Source organism: Typopeltis vanoorti, chromosome 13 (genome assembly GCF_054136105.1).
Source record: "Typopeltis vanoorti isolate ZY-2024b chromosome 13, IOZ_Tvanoo_1.0, whole genome shotgun sequence".
NCBI lineage: Eukaryota > Metazoa > Arthropoda > Arachnida > Uropygi > Thelyphonidae > Typopeltis > Typopeltis vanoorti.
The window spans coordinates 73879300-73897339 of NC_143561.1; the positions used below are offsets into that span (position 1 = coordinate 73879300).

General features: G+C 36.5%; 1 protein-coding gene across 5 annotated transcripts in view; it reads right to left on the reverse strand.

Moving 5' to 3' along the window:
* Window positions 1-18040, reverse strand: part of Oseg6 (intraflagellar transport protein Oseg6) — a 745559-nt gene that overhangs the window by 542572 nt on the left and 184947 nt on the right. For all 5 annotated transcript variants that reach the window (XR_016549279.1, XM_090403102.1, XM_090403101.1 and 2 more), the window contains one exon: window positions 1974-2065. Coding sequence is in view for 4 of the 5 variants with exons in the window: in XM_090403102.1 (XP_090259228.1) it covers window positions 1974-2065 (92 nt within the window). In the remaining variant the exon portion in view is untranslated. The remainder of the gene's footprint in view (window positions 1-1973; window positions 2066-18040) is intronic.

The window sequence follows — 18040 nt, forward strand, 5'->3', positions numbered from 1 at the left end:
GTATAACTTGCATGATACTACTGGATGAACATTCGCAAATAACAGCAAATGAATTAATAAGAAATATTAATTCTTGAATTAATATTTATTTCTAGCCTTTCCTGGGACATCTGCCACTAGATGCCTCAAAGAATTCTCCATCTCCCTACCAACACCCTCCCCTCCCCAAAAAAAAAAAAAACAATTACTCATTAGGTTATTGTAAATAAGGTTACTGTTTCTGTGCAATAATCTCCTTTTAAACTTGGGTAAAAATTTCTCATAGGAGTGAAATAACATTTTGAAAATATTTATTTTTATTTTTTAATTAGACCACTTCTGTTTCCTGGTATATCCAGGCATCTACCAATTTCCATGTACATGCTAGGCTTATTATAGCCTATTTTGGTTAACCAAATTTCTTTGGGTTACCCAAAAGAAATGAACTTAGCTTAGGAAAGATCCCTAAGATAGTTAATCCTATTTGCATAGTGTATTATGGCTGTCAATTGTATGTCAATCCATCTGGCCAATTTGCTTGTTTTGAAATATGAAACACTCCAAGTTTCCAGGAAGAAAACCCTATCACCTTCATATAATGCCAGCTAAATTACCTTCATTTAAAAAGTGTTAAATGTTCTTTGCATTTAGCTGGGATTTAAACCTAGGTCTTTCCAACCAAAAGAAAATCTAACTGAGCTAAGGCAACTGTGCACCTTATTTAAAAAGAAAAATAAATAAATAATTTAATAAATAATAAATAAATAATAAATCGCCATTTGGAATCAAACCTGGATTCTGCACTACAATCAAAATTTGATTTCCTGTTCCTTAAAACCTGTGAAAGTTTATGTGCAGTCTAAATGCCTATTTCATGTTCCATATGCTTATCTGATAGCTTTTGGAAGTAATCACTGTTGTATTTATTTATTTATATTATTATTTATTTATTTTTGTAACAATGACTGAGTTATGTAACCATCTATTTGAACTCTGCAAAAATTAACCATTGTTTCCCTTGAATTCTTTGGGTGTATTCTCCTGTTTACTCAACTGTGACTGAGAAATAAGTAAGTAAACACATGCTACATAACTCATTTCTTGTTGTATATGTTGTGAATGTTGCCCATCAATCTTCTATTCTCTCTCTCTCTCTCTCTCTCTCTCTCTATTTCTGCAAGTAGAAATACTTGAAATGCCATTCAAATTAAGATTAAGCAACATCTGTTAAAAAGGGAGAGTAATACCATGGTGTACAGCCTGCCAGAAAGGAGAAGTGATACATATGAGAATGGGTGCTTAAAAAATTAAATAGGATGAAAATATGTAGAGAACAGAAGTCTAACAGAAGAAATCACAGTAACAACTCTCTTTAAGAATTAATATTGCATACATTCTTTAAAAGGTATGCAGATGTTAACTTATCTCATGCCATCCTAAAAGAGAAACAGGAAAGTGACTGCTGAAACCTGAAAACTAAATAAATGTTTTCAACTTCAGTTGCATAAGTAGCTATAGATTTTTTTTTTATCTATCAATCAATAAATACTAGACTACACTACAAAGTATTCAGGGAAATATCCAGATGTATTAGTTATGACATTTATGCTGAACATGCATGTTCCTCTTCTCTCGTGATGTCTCTACTCCATTTCTTATGTTTTGTTATTCTGAAGGCTAGTAATAAAAAGTAATCATTGATTATCTCAAAATATTAATTAGAATATGACTTGAACTTTACTATATTCATCAAACCAGCTACACTGGAACAAATAGCACGAAATGTCTAAAATTATTTCAAAATTTTCAACATTCAAAAGACAAAGGGAAAAAAATTATGAATAAACTTTCAAATGCATATGTGAGGGATAGGGAAAAAAAAAAAAAGAAAGAAACAGAGAGAGAGAGAGATTTTCTTCTTTTAAACGAATTAAGAAAACCATTCTATCTGAATTTAATGATATTAAAATAAACACTAGAAATGTATAGCTTACGTATTGTCTCCACATGATGCAACTTTGTTCTGTGGCAAACATGCAGCCATATGAGTTAGATTATCTTTATGACACTGAATTTGGATTAATTCCTGCCAAAGAATAATAACTTATAATTAAAATATAGGGATGTTTCCTTAAACTTATGCATTATCATGAAATAAAAATATACTTCACACTTACTGAAATCTTAATGTGTACTCTACGAGGGTGGTCTGAGAAATTCCCGGCCTCAACCATAGATGGCAATACTATCAGTAAGATTTTTATTTTCTATGACTTGCAATTTCACATAAGCATCGATGGGAAATTGCAAGTCGTTCTATCAAGTAGTTTGTTTTATAGAGCTGTCTGAAGCAAAAGTGTTGTCTGAATCCATTGAAATGGATAAAATTCAGTATCATGCGGTTATAAAACTCTTTGTAAAAGAAGGTTTAACGGCAAAAGAAATTCATTCGAAGATCATAAACGTTTATGGGCACTTTTCTCATTCATTTTCAACAATTAAGAAATGGGCTGCCAAGTTTAAAGATGGCTGTACCAGCCTTGAAGATGATCCAAGTGAAGGACGTCCAAAAAGTGTAACAACACTAGAAATCATTGATCAATTGCACGATGTGGTATTGGATGACCAGCGAGTCAAAGTGCGTGAAATTGCTGAGACTATAGGCATTTCAAAAGCCTGTGCAGAATATATTTTGCATGAAGAATTGCAAATGAAAAATCTTTGTGCAAAATTGGTGCCATACTTGCTAATAGCAGATCAAAAACACACTAACATGAAAATCTCTGAACAGTGCTTGAAGCATTTTAACAAGAATAAAACTGATTTTGGGTGTCTATTTAATACTGTGGATGAGACTTGGATTCACCATTACACACAACAGAATCCAAACAGCAGTCAAAACAGTGGACAGAAGCCGGTTGTTCATTGCCAAAGAAGACAAAGTCAGTTCCATCAGCAGGAAAGGTCATGGCAGTGGTGGTTTGGGATGCTAAAGGCATTTTGTTCATTAATTATATTGAAAAGGGTAAAACAATAATGGAGAATATTATTCCGATCTTTTAAACAGACTAGATGAAAAAATTCATGAGAAAAGACCCATCTCAAAAGATCCATTCGAGAAAATAATCGTCTTTCATCAGGACAATGCACTTGCCCACAAAGGTGTTTTGGCAATGGGAAAATTAAGGGATCTGCACTATAAATTGTTGGAACATCCTATTCCTCAGATTGGCTCCCTCTGACTTCTATCTCTTCCCGAAACTAAAACTCTTCCTTGCTGGTCAGCGTTTTTTTCGAATCAAGTGGTGATTGCAGCTGTAGAGGGGTATATTGCAGATGTTACTGTGAACCACTACAGGGATGGGATAATCGTGCTGGAGCATCGCTGGAATAAATGTATTAGTCTTAAGAAAGATTGAGTTGAAAAATAAAAATAATTTTGAAATTATAAATCTGCAAAATTTTTCATCATTAGGCAGGAAACCTTTCAGACCACCCTCATATATTTACTGAATGAAGGAATTAGAAATTTTCCATCAAAGAAAATGTGTGATGAAACAAAAAATAAAATTACTTTTCTTTTATTACTAACATAAACTGAAAAGTTTAGCAGCCCAATGATGCATTATTTACACAATGCCTGTCACATCTCTTTATAAACACATTCATTGAAATAATTCACCCCTATCTTTGACAATGTATTCCACTTATCACTAAGGTATGACTATCCCTGACAAAGCCAATAGGTACTCCCATAAAGGGGGTCCATATTCCTCCCATATTCCTATTCTCTAATTTCTAAATTCTGCCTTTAAACAACTTTTCCAATATCTCAAATACAACTCATGAGATAAATGAGTGGTCTATAATTTGCTACCTCTATCTTGAATCCTCCTTAATGCAACAGAATTATCCTGTCCTCTCTATTCCCTCAAGTCCCTGTCAGTGCTAAGACTTAATAAACATTTAAGTGATGAGGGCAATTCTCTTGCACTATCTCATAACATGTGACTATATATCCCAACTAATCCCATGGTTCCATTTGCACTGAGATTTTGTAATATCCTCAGTGCCTCCACTTCACTAACCTCTATTTTCACAATAGTCCCTATCACATGAGTCATCTGACTATCTTCACTGCATGATACACTTCTGCGAAACAATCACTAAATAATTCAACTGTTTCTTTTGATGTCATCTCCTAATTGCTTTTAATTCATGTTTTCCCTGCATATTTATTTTTCCTTTTATTTATCACACAGCAAAAGAAAACTACGGCAAAAAAAAAATGTTCCATATCTGATCTTCTAGAGAAGTTGTGACCATCAGGTTTATAGCCTTTTGCGAGTGAAATTCATCTTTAAAGAAAAACATTTTGTCAGAAGATGTAATGAATGCAGTGTGAATGACTTTAAGGATCAATATGAAAGATTTATTGCTGGTTGAGGAAAACAATGAATCCTGACTCTGTGGAAGTAGTTTGTTATTAACAATAACAATAAATTTCAAATTCTCACTGAAATAAAAAAAGACAAAAACTAGTGAGATCCCACAGAAGCTTCTACTAATGTAGAAGTGGGGGAATTTTTTGAGGCTTTAGGGAAAGCAACTGACACAATGAAAAATGAAAAGTTGGTCCTTGTTGGGGATCTAAATAGCAGAGTAGGAAATGATTGTCAGACATACAAAAATATTTTGGAAAAATTTGGAGAAAAGAGTAAAGCTAATAATAATGGCAAATATCTGTTGGATTTCTGCTCAGGACATGGACTGGTTATTACTAACAACCATGTTCCAACATAAAAATGTGCACAAATTCACATGAAGAGAACAGGCAAGGAATAAGAATAGTCTCATTGACTATGTTATTATTGATAGTGAGGTTTTCTCACTGGTACAGGGCACTAGGGTGTACAGAGGATTTGATAGAAAGGATAGAAAAATCAGAACTCTATGATGGAGACAGGAAGTTAAAGAGGCAGTGAAGGAAAAGAAGAAAGCATATCAAACGTTCCTGGCAAATAAGTCAGCTTTTGCCCTTAGAGAATACAGAGACAAATGTAAGAAAGCCAAACACTGTCTAAAACTAGCCAAACAAAAGTCACAGGAAGACTCTGGTAAGAACATAGAAAATAAATATCAAGAAGGTGGCAAGATACCCTGAAGACTGCTGAAAAAGCTCAGATATGGAGGAACTGTAAAAGAAATCAGAGATGACAAAGTTGACATGAAAACTGGAGAAAAAAAAATTCTTAATGTGTGTGGAGTAATTACTTCGAAAAATTTATAAATGACACAATCAGTAAAAGTACGGTGGTAAAAAACTCTCAACAGGCATGCAATAAGGAATTCATTTCCATACTTAAAGTAGATAAAGCCATCAAAAGCCTGAAAAGTGGAAAGGCAGCTGGAGTAGATGATATTCAACCAGAAATGCTCAAGTATGGAAGTATAAAAGTCTTACAGTGGCTGCCCTGCATAGTTCAGAAGGCCTTGACAGAGGGATGAATTCCAAATGATTGGAGTAGAGCTCTCATAGTACCCATATATGAAAAGGGAAATAAAACTGATGTGAGAATTACAGAGGTATTTCTCGACTGAGTGTTCCTGGTAAAATTTATCCAGTATACTTGAGAAACAGTTGAGAAGAATTGTGGAAGAGAAGCTTGGTGAAGAACAAGCCGGATTCAAGCCAAATAGAGGTTGTCAGGATCAGATTTTTACTTTACGACAAATAGTTGAGAAGTCATGAGATATTATAACAGAAATCTGTATTTTAAGTTTTGTAGATCTGGAAAAAGCATATGACAAGGTGAGAAGAGAGAAGCTATTCAAAATGCTAAGTTATATGGTGTCAGTGGGGCATTATATAAAACAATACTTAGTCTTTATTTGAGTTGTAAGTCAACAATTAGAATTGAAATAAGTACAGGAAGATGGATTAATGTCAAATCTGGTGTGAGACAAGGATGTACATTATCCCCTCTGTTATTCATTTATCTATATGGATTACATTATGAAGGAAAGTGGTATTAAACCTGATATCAAAATTGAAGATGTCAATGTCAGCTCTTTGCTTTAAGCGGATGATGTTTTACTTCTAAATAAATCTGCTACAAGTCTGCAAGATTCCCTGACTAAATTGAATAACTGTTGTAGTAGATATGGCATGAAGGTTAGCAATAACAAGCAAAGATAATGAAAATAGGCAGAAGCATTGAAAATATCAACTGTATTTTGAATGGAGAACCTATAGACAAGTAAAACATTTCAGCTATTTATGCAGAATTTTTAGTGAAGATGGTAAATTAAATATGGAAATAGACAATAGAATCAACAAAGCTGGTATGGTAGGCAGTCAACTGAATAAATTTATATGGAATAAGAGAGAAATTAGCTGTATACAAGACAACATTCAAACCAATTTTAACTTATGGATCTGAGAGCTGGGTCAGAAGTAAAACACTTGACCAAAGACTAGAGACCGCAGACATGAGAGTCCTGAGAAAGATTAGGGGCATGAACAGATGGCATCAATGGCAATATCGTATTAAAAATGAGGATATTAGGAAAGAACTTGACATTGTTAGCATCCAGGAATGTGTTAGCAGAGCTAATCTCAGGTGGTATGGTAACTTAAACAGAATGGGAGAGGAAAGATTAGTAAAACAAGTGTTCTCTGCCAGGTTGGCAGGAAAAAGACCCAGAGGAAGACCAAGATATAGGTGGATTGATATGGTAAAAAGTGCCTTAGAAGACAGAAATATAAGATCTGACAATGTTGGAGCCTTGAGTTTTTTTTTTAATAGTTCATTCAGGATTTAACAAGTTTAAATCAACAAAGATATACTTGAACACAGGTAAAGATGCAGATTGTTCAAGGATTTATAAGTGAATACCTTTAATGTAGAATTACTCCATAGAAAAATAATAAATGTAATCTGTTTTGTAAAAGTTTAACAATGAAAGAAATATTCTATGAAAATTATTTATTACGATGTAAGAATAGGAGTTCAAAGTTCACTGCTGAAACTTTCGGATAAATATTTGACCTGCGGAAATCGAGAATGCACTTGAGACATCTTCGGAGATGAGTAGCTAAATATGACCTTCGAAACGGCATGTCAGATGAAGATAAAGCGGCAAAGGAGCGGGCCAAGCGTGGACACATGGTTGGCCTTCCGTAGAGACCTGTACCCGATGATCTCCACGAACGACCACGTGTATCAATATTAAGCTGAGCTGATTCTAGTCCACTTTGGAGGAAGAGACCTAGTAATATTTCCAAGTCAAGCCATGTGAGACAATCATCAAGACAAAGAACAAGCATTTTGTAAGAATAGTTGAAGAATAAGTGACAGTCCTGATGAATTTCCTGAGAGTTGGTAACGTACAACCTTTAGTGTTTCTTTTGTTGAGAAAGGGAAGAAATATTATGAATTAGTAAGCAGGAACATTCTATTATAGAACTCTTAAGTCATTATTTAGTAGCAGTGTTTAAGCTCCATGAACATATTAATGAGTGATTGTATAGATGAATTATGTTATGCATGTTATGTAAAATAGTTAACGAAGTTAATAGAATAACTACTTTGGAGGAAATTACAGATCGGTGTATTGATGAGAGCTAAGAATTATTCTAGTAGTAACAATTCATGATAAGATTCAGTAGTATCGAATTTTGTTGCCATAATGAACTTTATAACCTAGAATGCCATTAATTTAGCTGAGTGTATAATTTGGATATGTATTCTAAGAATTCGATAAATGTATTTTTGTATTTTAACCTGACTTGTGGCCTGAAATTGAATCCAATGCACCATTCATTTTAATCAGAACCTGAGAGGGATAGAATAACGTAATTGAGACCATGACTGCAAATGAAAAGTAGCATAAGTGATTTAGGTAATTTGATATTAAGTGTATTTGATGGATTGATCAGTTTTGTATATTTTCTGGGAGTTGTTGCTTGGTTAAGAGTTCTTCTAACCTAAAGGTATTGGCTGGCGCAGTAAAACAAATAAATTTGCCAGTACCTAATTGAGGAGTAACTCCAGATAGTCGTTACAAAGGATTTGGCTCTAACCTCAGACAAACCCTTTGTTTAATTAATTAATACATGTGATCAATCACAGGGTCGGTCAAATGTGTAGATAGCTCTTCTACCACAAGTAGCGAAGAATGATCAAGTTAGTCTCGTATTGCAAAAGCAATACCTTACTTATTAAGAACAATAAATTATTGTAAATAATAGATACATAATATCATTAAAAGAAACAGATATAACAAATGGCACAGCCAGTAGGACGTGTTATGGGTTCAGAACCATAAACCCATAACAAGTGTTCCCACAATTCTCAGGGGAAGAGACAGATGACGTCATTGCATTCTTTTGCTACATCGAAGAATTGAGAAAAGTTGGGTGATGGACAGATTTTTAGTTTCTTATTCTGCTATGCAGTAAGCTAGTAGGGAAAGCGAAAAGCTTCCTCAACTTATCACCAGTCCTGAAAGAGGGCCTAGAGTATACCAAATTTAAAGAAGTGCTAATTTCTGAGTTTTCCAGTAAGATGGGGCTTGTCCAAACCCTCGAGGAACTGTACAGGTGCATACAGAAAAAAGGGGAAAGGGTATCCAGTTACTTAAACAGATTATTGTCTATCACCCAATCTGTGAGAGCATCGGCAGAGGAAAGGACCCACCTTGAGTGGATGGCCTTACAACAATTTAGGTTGGGTCTATGTAGCGAGCTATGAGAGGTTATTCACAAAAAAATGCAAAAAGTCTTGATGGATGTTATAAATTAGCCAGAGAGAGAGAGAGAAGGGGTCTTGGAGGAGATGGCCCACACCTCTTTCCTGAGAGCATTACTATTGGAAGAGCCAGGTGCTCAGATCCCTTTCTACTTAAAATATGAAAGCAAGTCTGATTCTGATAGGGGCTCAGATCATCTGAAGTTTCTAGAACATCAGTACAAGGAAAGTACGGAGAAACGAAATGTGGGTAGGAAAAGAAGGAACCTCAGTACACACCGTAGTGAGTCAGTCGGCAAGGACGATTCGAGTGATTTCAACATTTGCAGAATGTAGAGTGTAGCATTAGCAGAGGTACAAGGAAGAATACTACTGTCCCTAGTAGAAGGGTTTATTGAGGAGTTCCCATGTAGTTTCCTGTTCGACACTGGGGCACATGTATCTGTGATTCCCATGTCATTGGTTAAGAAATTCAATACTTTGGCTCCCAATAGCCTCGTTGAATTACAGAGGTCAGTTAGAATCGTGAGAATGGCCAAGGTTGAACTCCTCTCAACAACCAAGGTTGTTATAAGACTTTCCATACCGTGTTTCCCAGTGAGTCTCACACATGAAGTGCTAATCCTCCCTGAGCAATCAGGTCATATTAGGCCTTGACTTCTTAGAAAAACATCACTTCATGTGTGACTTTGCTAATGAAATATTATCCCTTTGTGGGAAGAAATTCAGACCAAGGTTTAAGACAGGAAATGAATGGGAAGCAAACGAGAGTTTGAAAATTGAATTAAATAACTTAGAACAAGATTCAATTGAATGGAAAGGAAAGTTGGTGTATGATGCTGTAAGTTTATCTAGCTCGGAGCATGAAAGAACAGAGATCAAGAAATTTTTTCAGTCTGTGTTCCATCAATATCCCAATGTATTTACAGAAGAGATTGGCTCCCTATCCTGCACTGATAAGGTTGAACATGCTGTGCAGATCACATCGGAATCTCCCATATATGTGAAGCAATATTAAACCCCCCCTCAAGCACCCAGACAAACTAGAAAAGTTGTTGCAGGAATATGAAGGGAGGAGATTATCAAGAGGTCCGACTCTCGGTGGAACAGTCCTTTTATCCTCTTAGAGAAGCCGAATGCTAGCCTGAGGTTTGTTTTAGACTTATGGGAGGTTAACAACGTCACCAAACCCATAGATTTCCCTGTGTGTAAGATTGAAGACTTGTTGATAGGCCTGGAAGAAGCAAATTATTTTTCAAGATTAGACCTGAACTCTGGCTATTTTCAGATTCCCCTCAGGAAGGAGGATAGGAAATACTTTGCCTTCACCACCAGATGGCATAAGTATCAACTTTACCAACTTCCTCAGGGAGCCAGAAACTCAGTTATGAGTTTTCAGTGTCTAATGAACACTATTCTTTCCGATATGTTGGGGAAGGGAGTCATATGCTTCCAGGACGATCTGCTAGTCTACTCGTCTAACTTAAGGGAACATAGGGAAATCCTGGTGGGGGTCCTGGATAGACTAAATGGAGCCCGTTTATCGCTGAAATGTTCAAAGTGTCAATTCTTCCTAAGGGAGGTGGAGTATCTAGGACACATGGTGAATAAGGCGGGGATAATTCCCACTAAAAGTAATGTAACAGCCATATTGAAAGCCAGAGTCCCCACCACCATGAGGCAGATTCGAAAATACATGCGTATGGTCAACTTCTATCGTAAATTCATTCCCGAGTGTTCTAAGCTTAATAGAGCCTATAGTGAGACTGACAAAAAAGGGGACGAAATTCATGTGGGGGGGGAACAACTGCATGCCCCCCAATCCCTAAACTTAGCTTTGACCAAGTCACCTGTTCTCACTTATCCCAGGCTTGGACAAATTTTTTTATTTCAGCTGATGCCTTCACTGATACAATTGCTTCGGTAGCAGAACAAAAGGAAGGAGAAGATTTCAGACCCATTGCTTTCATTAGCAGAAAGTTCTCCTTTTCCGAAAGGAACTACTCTGTGATAGAAAAAGAGGCTCTGGCCATTATCTACGCCCTCAGGAAGTTCAGGTATATGTTATTGAGGCAACATGTCATTCTGAGATCAGACCATAAGCCTCTGTCCTTCATCTCATCCATGAAGGATAAAAATCAGAGGATTATACTTTGGTCTCTTGAAATGCAGGAATTTGATATAGAAGTAAATTACATCCCTGGTAAGGCAAATGTTGTGGCAGACTACCTGTCAAGGTCTCTAGATTCTGAACCAGTATCTAGAGTTCTGAACTCTAGATACCTGCCCAGATAAAAAAATTATCAGCTCCATACTTAAGGCCGACGAGAAGAGGGAGAGAGAGAGAGAACTTACACCTCCCCAATTTCAAATCTGGGAGAAACTTTTTATAATTGAGACTCAGAAAATGGATCCAATGTGGGGGGGGGGGGGGTATACCAGAAATTATCGAATGGTGAGAAGCTCTCGCACAAGCATTTGTTCTATGACCTTGTACATAGATAAGATAAGGATGGTCTTTTGTTGTCGAAACAAGACATTACGGGGAGACGGAAGGACAAAATCCTGGTTCCGAAAGTTATGACTCCTTGGGTGCTCTACACGTTTCATGACTCAGATCTGGCAGGTCACCAAGAGTTTTATAGAACATGGAAAAAAGTAATGGACAGATATGTATGGAAAGGAATGGGAGAGGATGTTGAATCCTATGTGTCCTCATGCCACTTATGCCAACAGAAATCAAACATCATAGGAAAGGCTCCCTCTCCAGCCATTCCCAATCCCCTCGCGTCCCTTTCAGGCTGTGGCCATGAATATTGTGGGCCCACTTCTCAACACCTCGAAGGGTAACAAGTACATACTTGTATTAATAGATATGTTCTCGAGGTTTCCAGAAGCCACAGTAATGAAGGATCAAACAGCAAAGACTGTAGCAGGTAAGCTGTTTAAACTCATTTTTTCCAGATATGGAACGCCTCAGACTCTCCTATCAGACCAAGGCTCTAACTTCATAGCTGAGGTCATGTTACAGCTTTGTAAACTGTTAAAGATAAAAAAATTGTTCACTACTCCCTATCAGTCACAGGGAAACAGAATGTGCGAGAGGATGAACAGAACTTTGAAACACACTCTTTCCAAACTGGCGGATAGTCGAATATCGGACTGGGACACTCGTTTAGCACACACCGTTTGCATGCAGGACTTCATGCTGCCATTAAGGAGGCCCCTGCAGTCATACTTTATGGTTTTGAGCCCCTGTTCCCAAATGATTTCAGAAGTTCCCAAGTCAGTGCAGGTTTCCCTGACATAGATGACTATCTAAACAACTTAATCAGGGAGAACAAGGTGGCATATGAATTGGTAGCTGAGTCCAGCAATACTTGTTCACAACGTGCAAGATCATATGTAAATAAGCTAAGAAGATATAAGGATCTGAAACCAGGGAACCTGGAACAAAACTCCAGCAACAAGAAATGGGGGAAATTTGAAAGGGTGCCATGGGACCATTTGAGATCCTAGAAAAGTTGTCTCCGGTGACCTTCAAGATAAAAGAGAGGGCACGTCGAGGAAAGACTATGGTTGTGCAATCGAACTGGTTAAATTTGTTCAAATGTAGATCAGACAGGCTGGTGTGTTTGGGGGAATTCATTAGAAATCATATGGGGGAAAAAGGGGGAATTCTTGCATACTGGATAATTACTGGAGAATCAATGACGAAGTGGAGTCTACGGCGTACAGGTAGAGGAAAGGCAACAACCAAGAGGAGGAAGACCATCCCACCGTGAATGACCCATTCCCCAACTACAACAGACATAGAAGTCACTCTGGCACAAACTATAGGGATGAGCAAGCTCAAAAGAATGAGAGAGGAGAAAGGAATATGATTGGTGATGGGACCGGGGATTTAACCCAGTCACAATATGATCTGAGACCTAGGCAAAATGGGCAGGTCTTTCCCAGAGACTTGAGGGATAACTTAAAAAAAAATTTTCCAAAAAAAATTTTCCAAAAAAAATTTTTTAAAAGAAAGGAGAAACCTTTGTTAGATCTTGAATGAAGAGTTTTTTTTTTTAATATTTCATTCAGGATTTAACAAGTTTAAATCAACAAAGATATACTTGTACATAGGTAAAGATGTAGATTGTTCAAGGAATTATAAGTGAATACCTTTAATGTAGAATTACTCCATAGAAAAATAAAAAATGTAATCTGTTTTGTAAAGTTCAACAATGAAAGAAATATTCTACGCAAATTATTTATTACGATGTAAGAATAAGAGTTCAAAGTTCACTGGCGAAACTTTCAGATAAATATTTGACCTGCAGCAATCGAGAATGCACGGGGAGAGGCACGCATTCGTAATTCCCGGAAGACGCTGTAAAGGAGATCGTCTCGCGTGCAAAAAGGATCGGTATCAGGGAGAAAACGTGGCACAGTGAGAAGGGGGAAAAAGTAGTAACATAAAAGGAGTCTGTTCCCCTTTCTCAGGGCTTTTTTCTTCTCGCCTCTTCTTGGGTTCCCGGATAGTCCTCTACGGCTCGGCATCGACACTCGTGGTTCCAGGGTCCTGACTCAACACATCTTCGGAAATGAGTAGCGGAATATAACCTTTGAAACGGCATGTCAGATGGAGATAAAGCGGCAAAGGAGCGGGCCAAGCGTGGACACATTGTCGGCCTTCCATAGAGACTTGTACCTGATGATCGCCATGAATGACCACATGTATCAAAATTAAGCTGATCTGATTCTAGTCAACTTCGGAGGAAGAGACCTAATAATATTTCCAAGTCAAGCCATGTGAGACAATCATCAAGACAAAGAACAAGCATTTTGTAAGAATAGTTGAAGAATAAGTGACGGTCCTGATGAATTTCCTGAGAGTTGATAATGTACAACCTTTAGTGTTTCTTTTGTTGAGAAAGGGAAGAAATATTATGAATTACTAAGTAGGAACATTCTATTATAGAACTCTTAGTGATTATTTAGTAGCAGTGTTTAAGTTCCATGAACTATTAATGAGTGATTGTATAGATGAATTATGTTATGCATGTTATGTAAAATAGTTAACGAAGTTAATAGAATAACTACTTTGGAGGAAATTACAGATCGGTGTATTGATGAGAGCTAAGAATTATTCTAGTAGTAACAATTCATGATAAGATTCAGTAGTATCAAATTTTGTTGCCATAATTAGCTTTATAACCTAGAATGCCATTAATTTAGCTGAGTGTATAATTTGGATATGTATTCTAAGAATTCGATAAATGTATATTTGTATTTTAACCTGACTTGTGGCCTGAAATTGAATCCAATGCACCACTCATTTTAATCAGAACCTGAGTGGGATAGAATAACGTAATTGAGGCCACGACTGCAAACGAAAAGTAGCATAAGTGATTTAGGTAATTTGATATTAAGTGTATTTGATGGATTGATCAGTTTTGTATATTTTCTGGGAGTTGTTGCTTGGTTAAGAGTTCTTCTAACCTAAAGGTATTGGCTGGTGCAGCTAAAACAAATAAATTTGCCAGTACCTAATTGAGGAGTAACTCCAGATAGTCATTACAAAGGATTTGGCTCTGACCTGAGACAAACCCTTTGTTTAATTAATTAATACACATGATCAATCACAGGGTCGGTCAAATGTGTAGATAGCTCTTCTACCACAAGTGGCGAAGAACGATCAAGTTAGTCTCGCATTTTAGAGTGAACAAGACATATAAGCAAAAGCAATACCTTACTTATTAAGAACAATAAATGAATGTAAATAATAGATACATAATATCATTAAAAAAACAGATATAACAGTGTCAACATTCCATCTCAGCAATAAACTGCACATGACGAGCTGAACATCCGATTTGGAAATTCTGTTCTACACCATAACAAATATCCTAAATACCTAGGAATTACACTTGATCACACCTTATCATATAAGAAACATGCTGAAAACACAGTTGGAAAAATGGTTCTTATTTTTCCAGCTGTGTTTATTCCAGAAACAACATCATCCAGAAATTATGTGGCACTTCTTGGGGTGCAGCAGCAACCACAAGAACATATGCACTCGGTGTGGTTTTTTTCGGTGGCAGAGTACTGCGCTCCAGTTTGGCTCAACAGCTGTCATACCAAACTAATTGACTGCCAGCTTAACACCACAATGCGACTTATCACTGGAACCATAAAAACAACTCCTGTTTACTGGCTCCCAATGCCGAGTAACATAATAACACCAAACCTACGAAGACATGATGCTCTACTAAGAGAATATGATAAAATACTCAGAAATACTGAATTGCCTATACATAACGACATACTAGAGCTACAGCTCAACAGACTGAAATCAAGAACGCCCTTTCTCTGTGAAGCTAAACACCTGAAAACTAACTACAATACCAAAGAACAATGGAAATGAATGTGGAGCATAAATACCAATGCCCAACTCGAAACTTGGTTTGATAGGCATTGTCTCAACATCCTGGGTTCCAAAACTTCACATTACTCTGTACATGTGGAGTAAAATTCCTTCACCGGAATGTGACTGCAGGCACCTGAATCAATCAATCCACCACATTTCTACTGAGTGCAGTCTTCGTGCATACATGGGTCAAAGAAATGACTTCCTGGAGGTGACAATGCCTGTTAGACTGGATCAGACAACTTGATCTTAACTTATAAGTGTTTTGTTTGCTGAAAGTATAAGTGTCTTTGTTTTATTCTAATTGTTTGTCACTTACTGTTTACATATTTATTTTGACTTATGTATCTTTATAACTGCACATAGATTGTCATACACCAAATAAAATAAATATTTGAGTGCTACATTAAATTATTAAGGAGTGGGAGGAATTAAACTTGAGCCTATAATCTAGCAATACGAATGTGTAAATTCATGCATATTTAAGGCAAAAAACATAAGTTATAAAGAGAGAGATTCGATACTAGAAAATAAGCATCCGATAATTAAGAATTTGTAAATGTAAGTGATACAACACATAAAGTACATGATATGTAAACTTATAATCCACAGCCATGAATCACATGCATTTATGATGACCTTAAAGCAAAAAAGATAATGCATGATGGAAAGGGGGAAGGAAAGGTTCATTGTGAATAAAAACAACATATTACTTGTGGCTTAGTAAGCTGATTGCAGGGAAGTGCAATCTTCACATTACTTTGGCAAATGTTAAATTTCTAACCAACTTTCTGCTCTGCGCTAAAATTGGTTTGAATACCGTCTCACAGACTGCTAGACAACTGAGTTTTGCTTATTCTATTATCTATTCCCAAATTTAAATGACTATTTTAGTAAGACTTCTGTCTAAAATAGTTTTAAATGTTTTATATGTTCTGTAGGCTCTCCTCTGAGAATGCATTTTTGCTGATTTTCATATCAAATTTTATGCTAAAATTTTATATATAAGCAAAATTTTTGGTACATATTCACAAGCCACACCAAATTTCATACCAAAACACAAGTGATTTTTTTTTCTTATTGCTCAATTTTGGATATAAATGAATAATAATAATTATAGATTACTGTAATTCACCTAATAACTGAAGTTTTTGTGTGGGATGGGGAGGGGGGAAGAAATGTAACTAAATGGGGGAATGGGTGATTTTAATTATGGCAGTATAGATTGCAATGAAGAGATGGCATTTGGGAATAAGGAAAATGAATTTCTAAAGTTCTTAAGAGATAACTATCTCAGGCAGCACGTAAAGGAGGGCATGCGAGGATCGAGAGTTCTAGATCTGATCATTTCATCAGAGGATGTAATTGTGAGAGGGATTTCACATTTTCCTCCAACCAGTGAAAGTGATCATGAAGTGATCACCTGTGTGGTGGCTAGTCATATGCAAACTTTTGTGAGGAAAGGATATATTGTGGAATTACAAGGCTGGTGATTATGACAAGCTTAGGAGACAGCTTTGAGCTATAGCATGGAATGAGGAGTTGAGCAGTGAGGAAATAAATGCTGCATGGTAACTGACAAAGAAATACATAAGAACATCAATGTGTGAATGTATTCTGAAGGCCAAAAGGCTGAATAAGGTAGGTGTAAAATGGATGAATGTGGAGCTTAAGCATGAAATCTGGAAAAAGGTACTTTGGAGGAAGTACAAGATGAATAATGGTAATAATCAGTTATTACATGAAGAGTATAAAGAACAAGCGGAAAGCAACTCAGTTAATAAGGAAAACAAAAGTAGAGTATGAACAGAAATTAACAAATAAGGTGAAGAAAAACCCTACAGGGTTTTTCCTAGCCTTATTTGGCAAGTAGAAGGAAGAATGATCGTGGTAAGATGATATTAACGAATGAAAGTGGTGGAATGGTAACTGATGCAGAAGACATGGTTGATGTATTCAATGATCAATTTATAAGGGTGTTTCATCCTGATCAGGGTGGAATCATGAAGAACTTGAGTGTAGAGGACATAGGAGAGGATGGCTTAATTGTGAGTGAGCATAATATATGAGGAAATAAATAAACTTGATGTCAATAAGGCGATAGGATTTGATGACATATCACCATGCATCGTAAGGGAATGTTCCAGGGAATTGGCAGTAGCATTGGCATGCCACTCTAATAAGTCTTACAACAGCACAGATTCCATGAGAGTAGAAAGAAGGAAACTAAAGAAGAGAGTGGCTGATGATAATGAGAAAGAGGAAGTTAATATTATAAAGAAAGAGTCAAAGGATAGTCATGTATCAGTGTATGGGGAATCGATCATTAGAAGTGTGATTACTAATGAAGTGCACAAAACATGCTTTCCTGTTTGAACAATAAAGTAAATAACTGGTGCACTGCAGAAATGGAAATACCGGGCGTCAAAATTAGTGGTAATCGTGGGCACAAATGACTTGAAGAGAAAAAGAATGTTTGTAGAAACTTGAGGAAGTTGTTGCAGAAAGAAAAGAAGAATAGTGTTGTTGTGAAAGTCGTAGGCATGTTGTCCAGATATGATAACAGTGTATTGAGAAGGAGAGCAGAGATAATGAACAGTAAGATGGCTGAGTTGAGTGAATGTGAAGGGAAGTTAGAATGGTATAAAGCTGATGGACTACATTTGAATAGGTTTGGTGTTGGGTATTTAGAAAGGCTATTGTTTTTTGAGAAAGCACAGAGACAAGATGTTAATGTAGCAAATGAGCAGAGTTTACCTGTGAAACAGAAGAGCACAAATCAACAGATTGTACGGCAGGAGGAGGATGGATATGAGGTTGAAGATGTGGTTGCAGCAGCACAAGATAATGGAATGCATAGAGGATGAGATAGGTAGGAATAGAAATAATA